The sequence below is a fragment of the Pyricularia grisea genome, chromosome I, assembly GCF_004355905.1.
Source record: "Pyricularia grisea strain NI907 chromosome I, whole genome shotgun sequence".
In the NCBI taxonomy this organism is placed as follows: Eukaryota; Fungi; Ascomycota; class Sordariomycetes; order Magnaporthales; family Pyriculariaceae; genus Pyricularia; species Pyricularia grisea.
In genome coordinates, this window is record NC_044973.1 from 1,539,475 (window position 1) to 1,546,785 (window position 7,311).

Below are 7,311 nucleotides of genomic sequence, written 5' to 3' on the forward strand. Positions count from 1 at the left end.
TTTTTTTTTTTTTTTTTTTTTTTTCTCTTGGGGGCGGCGGCAGCCGCGGTTTGGCAACGGCGGAGCATCTCGATGAAAAATCCTCGCCTGGGACATAATTCTACAACCACAAAACCCGAAAAAAGGAAAAAAAAAAAGGAAAAAAAGAAGAAATCGTACAAGACCTTAGTCACACCGAGTCTCTTTCCCCTCCCCATTTCACTCCCGGGGGGAGGTTCAGCCAGGTCCTTTGGCTCCTTGGCACCTTGCTTGTTCCCACCGACTCTGTCGCGACTGGCCCCTCAGAAAGAATTGTAAAGTTTTAAGAGCTGGCCTGCAAGGCGTGGTAGTATTACTCGGCCCTGGGGGGTACGGCCCTGCAGGAAAGACGAGTCTCCATGAATTGGAGACTTAGGGAAAAAAAAAAGCCTTTTATCGGATGTTACCCGCTACGCCGTAGCTGAGGAAGGAAAATCAATAAAAAAAGGATAAAAAAGAAGGGCTGGTCCAGGTTATTCTGTGTGTTGTTCTGTACATCGTCCCGCTTTTCATCAAATTCTCCTTTCTGCCTTGGAAAATGGGTAGCGACAAAACAAGGGGATAGGGGGCGAAGGGAGGCGACGAGGCAAAACCGGTCTTTTTGAACACGAGTTTGGGCATCAATCAGAGAAGATCAACACAACATCAACAACAACAAGCCAAGCACAACATAGTCTTACAGTGCACCAGGCACAAAAAGAAAACAACAAAAACCTTGCACAATAATCCCATAGCCACGGATCCGGCATCCCTCCAGAAAGGGAGAAGGGGCGTGTAAAACAGGCTGGAAAGAACCGAGAGATGGACCCACAAACCCCCTTCCTTTCGGGATGTGGATTTTTACTTCGTCACTATTGCTAATCACTAAAAAAAAAAAAAGTCTCCAGCGCATTGAATCGACAAAATGTGCGACGATCCGTAACAAAGTTTCGGCTGATGGAGCGATGGAGACAAAACGAGGGAAATTGGGGGCTAGGTCCAAGAAGGAGAAAAAAAAATAAGAAAAGAAAGATGAACACAGTTAGTACGTAGTATAACGGTAATAGGATCATACTTGGCGATTGGACAGGGCGACTGTTGACCTGATGTGGAACCCTGCGACAAGGAAGTGGCAGGTTTCCGTGTGGTGGGACTCTAATGAGGTCAAAAAGGCCGAATTCCGTTGAGGTTGGACTTTGCATGTCTTGGCCGGGCCCGGCAAGACATACGTGAATATACATACGACCGCAGGTCACGACTCAATTCTTCTGCCATTTTGGTGACCCGAAGCGTTGACTCTCCTTTTTTTGACCCCCTCTCATTTCGTTACTCTCCTGTTTTGTTATGCGGACGCGCTGAGTATTGATATCCACGTTATGCAGGTGCGAGTTGACTGACGATCGGAAATAGAAGAAGACAGATCTGCACAAGACTTTACAGCAGCTGAAATTAAGATAGAAAACTTGGCAATAAATAACGCGAGACAGTAGCGACCCTTGGACCCTGCGAAATCCCCCGAGGGCCCCCGGAGACGGCACGGAGCAATCCATGCGGCCCCTCTCTTGTCCCAAACGAAAGAAAGCTGAGATGGGATCGACACAAAAACGAGCTCTTTTGGGCAAGAATGGTCGTTTCACATCACCCACCCAAAAGCGGCCATTGGGGCATGTTGCGTTTTTAAATATGAAATGCCGTCGGAGAGTAATCATAGTCGCTAAAAGTGGATTGGGTATATGCACGAATGAATGTAATCGTTCAACGTATTGGGGTCATGCGCCTGCCGTTGAACCGTTGGTTTGGAAACATGCGCACCAACGGAACTACAGCCGACACTAGCTTCCGAAGAGACGGCATAGACGAGGGGGCTGCGCGTCGCCGGAGCTTCACTTGTCGCGTCCAATTGGGGTAATAATGTCGCCACCGTCGTGGTGTGATGCCGGCCTATTCATCAATGGGGTACGCACATGAGGTGGAATAGTGCAACTCATGGTCCTTGCTGCCCTTGAACTTCATGTCGATGTCGATGCCGGCAAAGGCTGCTCGGAACTACCTTACCTAGGTTATGCGGGTGGCCGTTATGAGCTACCACGTAATGCAAATGAGCCAAAAAAGGTTGAAAGACAGGTGAGCGAAAAAGTACCGCCCTTTTGACCGTTCTTCCTTGGCGCCCGGGTCAGACTCCGGGCTCGGCCAGCAATCCGAATGCCGTCGTAAAAGGGGGTAAAATATCTGAGGAGAGAAGGGGGAAGGAAGGGTGGGCATCACAGTTAGAACTAGTCCCTAGCCAGATTTGCGCAATTCTACGGCAAGATGGCCGGTTTTTAGTCCTTCGGTCCCCGGCTGGTCGCTACGACGGCGGTTCAGCTTGCTCCTTGGGGCCTTGAAGATGGCTTTTTTTTTTTTTTTTTTTTTTTTTTTTTTTTTGAAACATAGTTTGATTTCCCGTAGATTTCGAGAAACGGCGCGATGTAACTGAGCTCAGTAGCAAGCATATCGTGTGCGACCTTCCCCGTCTGTGGCGCATTTTAGCGGTAAAAGAAAAAGACCCACCGTCGCCTAGACGGGCTGTGTACATACGTGGTAGTACAGGACGCGCGGGGTGGAAGTTTGGGTAGATGCGTGCCTTAATTACGCAGCAAGTCAATTAGGTTTCGATTATTGGCAGGTGGATAGGTGGGGTCATGTTCGCTTGTGCTGTTTCCTGGGCTGAGAGAAAGTTTAACATGCAGCTTGAGGTTTGAAGGCATTGCAAATCTACGACCTAAACCAATGTAATATTGATGCCGTCTTTCCGTGTTGGTTGTGGCCAGTGGTGGTTGTCAGTTAGACTCCCGAGTAACCCATTAAAGAATCGGGAATCATGAAGAAAGGGATCACAAGGAAAAAAAAAAGAATTCGATCGTCGATGGCATCGGCTTCAACTTCAGCACGTCCCTTTCTTCCAAACGCAAGTTCAGGCTTTTAAGCTGTCGAGTTAGTAGAGTTTGACGGCACTCTGTGTCCCGCTTTTCCAGCCTAGCATAAATGACAGGTCACACGTCAAAGTCGCGTGGCAGAAGCCGGCAGAGGACCCGCAGCTTGGATCACAGTACTAAGCTTGAGCATTGAACGCGGCTGGCCAACAAGGCGCAGAAGCCTCGTCAAACCCATGGATCTCATTTGTTCTGGGTTCGCCTTCGTTTTGTGTTTTCGAGGGTTGTGTTCAAACCTGCTAGTCTAGCGTCACAAGTCAATCTCCTCCAAGTTATCCCGCCAATGACAAAATGGTATGTTTAAGTACCTACGTGATAATAGTTCTTTTTTTTTGCGGGAGCGGTGGAGTGTGATGCCACCAAGAGCATCACCATTCTTTCCAAGCGGGCGCAGCCTGTCGCAAGTATAACGAGGAGTGGATTGCATTACAAGTACTTGCGTGCAGTCGAATCTATTGATACTCCACTTGGTCTCCCACATGGGAAGTTAGACTCAGGCTTGTCAGGATTGCCCAGATCTTGGTGCTATTATCAAATTACTTCGAAGCTCGCTGTACAGCTTGAGTGGTTGTAAAGTTGGAACCCCTGCTTTCCACTTCCTCAAACAGCCCCTGTACGTCGTAGGCCAACTCGGACCGCTAAAGAAATTAGACGGTTCTAGATGGTGGGCCGCCACACGAGGCCCATGCTGGCCCGAGCCTGGGGAAGGGCAAGCCACTTCATCAACAGGGGGCAAGTAAACGTCTTGGTGAGACTGAGTCCGATTTCTACATAACCTAACCGAAAACTGTTAAGGGGAGCGCAATAAAACTGCAAAGTACCGTACAAGCTGTTATTCATGCTGCAACACGCTGGTTAAGTGTTGAGCGTCGCAGCTGGATGTGTGGACCCAAGAAAGAGCCTGCCTTGATTTGACAATGATACTCGTCTGTAGGGCCAGCTCTTTTTTTTTTTTTTTTTTTTTTTTTTACCTAGCACAACAGCGTTACTTTTAGGCCCTAGACCAGCCCTGGGACATCAGTAGTGAGTGCCTTGTGACATATTAATGTATTGTACCGGTGTCTGGTGTCGGGTGACGGCCTCACCCGAGGTTTTGGCGTTGGCCGTTGGGCCGCCGCCTGGTGAAGCACAATGGCAAACAAAGTGTGCGTAAAGCGTTGAAATTGTGATGCTTCGAGGGAAAGATGTGCAGGGTCCGCGGTGTCACGGGTCTTGGTTCATCTGCTGCCCCCATGCCGGTACAAGGCCCAATCGGGGACACAAATCGCCTCCATGGTTTTGCCCGTCGGGATTGGGTGTGGGCTATTCTGGGTCCCCTCCACCCCGGACACAGCGCCCGGTCCGATGCAGAAAGTGGTAAGCGACAAATTTCCGATGCCATCCCATCGTCATTCGTTCGTTCAGTGATTATTATGGGGAAATTATGCCTGGGGTAGGTTGTACATTACCGTACCGGTAGAGATAAACTGACATGCAAGGCATTTTGGGGCGACGTACCGACTTGTTTTAAATTGGGGTCCATTTTGGTTTCCTTCTTTTTATTTCTTTTTACTACTTTTTTTTTTTTTTTTTTTTTTGCCCCCTCTTTTGTCAATCGTTGCCTGGTGGGTAGGTCTCCAAGTGGCTGATGAAGTAAACGAAACACCAAACCCAATTTTATATGACTCTGTCAAAATGAACCAACTTTAAAAGCACACCAATAGATAATACTTGCCGCAGTTTTGTCGTTTGAAGTTTCAGGAGTCATACCAAAATTTGGTTAACATAGATATGGGATTTAGTGTGCGGTCTAATACTTACTGTGAAGTTGTGAATACCAGCTTGACAACGTACCAATCATAAGGTAGGTACGTTGCTAGGTACGGTATGTGAAATCTGTACAGATTTTGATCCATTGCTTCCATAATTTGACAGCCATTTGGTTGGTATCTTGCAGGGTAAGCAACGCACCTTCCTTGGCAAGGTTTGGTGGGCTGTCTAAAATAGGAAGGGAGTTGATTCTCTACGCCACCACCTGAATAACGAACAGGCAGGTGCAAGCTAGCAGTAACGGTAATTAGTGCATTTTTCAACGCTCCTTTTGTTTACGTGCCCCACGACCGCCACCACCCAGGTTGCCAGAAGAAAAAAAATTGAAGTAAAAAAAAATTCTCTACGGTGACTTGATTGAGTAAGAAATCGACAAGCGGAATCCAAAGCCCCAGACTTGGCAGGAAATTGAAGGGCGATCAATTCTCACCGAGCTCATCTAAGACCAACAGTGGGCTGAGGTGGACTGGACTATATCTTGTCTTTTGGGATTGGCTATTGAGATGGGCAATAATAGGATCGGCAGCTAAACAAATGTAGCGTCGGATTTGCTTCTGCACAAGGTGTGTTTATCGTTGCACGTCTTGGGCTGAACCGAACCCACCCCAGACCTAGGAAGATGCCGAACTCGGCAACCAAACCCTGACTTGATTAACAAAGTCTGCCACGACTCGAGTCGACCAACTTTTTATTTTTTGGTCCACGGCATCCCACAAACGCATGCTACCCTATCATCTACAATATAGTAATCGGCGCAAGCTTCCGGATGTGGAATAAGATTGGTGCGAGATCCTTTTTTCTCTCTTACTATTTAAACCAAAAAAAACAACCCCTTCCTATTTTGATTTCTACCACGATATTAACATACTTTGAGCTGATCGTACTGCATAACAGTACTGGTGACGATCCCGTTCGAGGTTCATTTTTAGTAGCCTCAATGTTATGCGCTCACGTGCCCTCCAATGTCAAACACACGCCCCCTTTTTGGGCTTCGTCTGCTTGTCTGTGGGTTAGGATGCATTTCCACTCTAACCCTTGATCGAGGAGACGATGCGTTGTCGATCAGGGCAATCTTCAGCCTCGCGTCGTTATTCCGAACGCTTGAGGCTATTGCTGTGCCAGCTCGTGTCAGCCCAGGCTCCCGAACCTCTTAGGGCTGGGTGGCTTGTCACACACGACTGTTTTTCTTCTTCTTTTCGCACCATCCTACTCCGTACTCACCTGTCTAGCCTCACCGGCTGCCCGTCCACCTTAGCCTAGCGGTAGAGCATCTTCTCTTGACTGATCGAAGCGTCACCCTAATCGGAAATCTAGGCTTGGCCAGCCTGTCAGGGACATAGGTTCGCGCCGCATCGGAATGCATGCTAGGCCTAATAAATTGGAGAGGGTCAACGCTTCCTTCTTTTTTTTTGTCCACGGTCAAATCTTTTGTCGTACCATTGCCGGCCGACTCGCCGTCACAAGCCACCCTTACTATTACCCCATGTCGGCCGCTAGCGTCCCGTGGCCAGTATTCAGGCACACCCATTAGAACCAGTTAATCGTTTGGCTCGAAACACCAGTCACGGTGGGGACCGTCTCCCGAGTGCGTTCGTTGAGAGCCCACCCTAGATATCACCCACACACCCAATCCTAGTCCAAACCCTTGTCCACCAGCCCTGTCATCATGGATCAGGATTACCAGGGCTTGCGTTTTTGGTACGATGGGGTGCACACTCCCAGATTTAATATTCCCGACTCAGCATTACTTCTTGGGTGACCCCCCCGGCTATTGGAATCCTGCCGCGGTGTCTACTGTATGTACGTCTGGGTTCTTGTCTAGTGCTTGCTGCAGATACCTTACCTACCAAAGCTGGTTCCAGTCTTGTTTCTCACTGCCTGCCGGAATTCAGGCCAATGTTGGTACCTACTTACCTGTTACCAAGTACGTATACCAGCACCCCCCCCCCCCCCCCCTTTTTTTTTTTTTTTTTTTTTTTTTTTGTTCGGCCTTCATCCACCTCCTTCTTTTCAACGGCTCAGGCTGGGCGACTTCTTTTCCTACAGTACTGTCATTTGTCCTGCAATCCTGGCTTCCCCATTCCATCCTTTCTTAGTGTTGAGACGACCCCAGTCAGCCGGCTGTGCCCGAGCCTGTTCATCAGGTCTCGATTCTACGACTTACAGACGACAGTTGACGCACGCTTGCTTTGTTACTGCATCACTTTCTGATGACTTCCTTACCTTGCCTACACCGTCGTCGTTCCAGCATACTGCTCATCCGTACGCCCCCTCCCTTTCACCGCAATTTTTATATTCGCACATGCCTGAGGTAGATAAATGAGTTTTTACAGGTAACCAGATTATTTTAATTGCTAGCTTGCATGTCAGTTTTGAGGCTGACCTAGCCGTTTGCGCCCGCAAATACGCCCATACACACCTTACCCTTGCCTGCTATACGTTAACTTGCATTGCACGCCATACCTCATTCCTCCTCACATTTTCCCTCAACTTCATTCAACCTCCACTGAACCTCGACTCCCACCCCCCCCCC

General features: G+C 48.6%; 2 protein-coding genes across 2 annotated transcripts; one reads left to right on the top strand and one right to left on the bottom strand.

Annotated features, from left to right (window-relative positions):
- Positions 1–4,153: 4,153 nt before the first annotated feature.
- Positions 4,154–4,405, top strand: PgNI_05512 (uncharacterized protein; the record flags this gene model as incomplete). The annotated part of the gene is made up of 1 exon (XM_031125543.1): positions 4,154–4,405. The coding sequence occupies one exon, from the start codon at positions 4,154–4,156 to the stop codon at positions 4,403–4,405; it is 252 nt and encodes an 83-aa protein (XP_030982237.1).
- Positions 4,406–5,718: 1,313 nt separating this feature from the next.
- Positions 5,719–6,306, bottom strand: PgNI_05513 (uncharacterized protein; the record flags this gene model as incomplete). The annotated part of the gene is made up of 2 exons (XM_031125544.1): positions 5,719–5,885; positions 6,216–6,306. 2 exons carry the CDS (start codon positions 6,304–6,306, stop codon positions 5,719–5,721), a joined length of 258 nt encoding a protein of 85 aa, XP_030981850.1.
- Between the last annotated feature and the right edge of the window lie 1,005 nt (positions 6,307–7,311).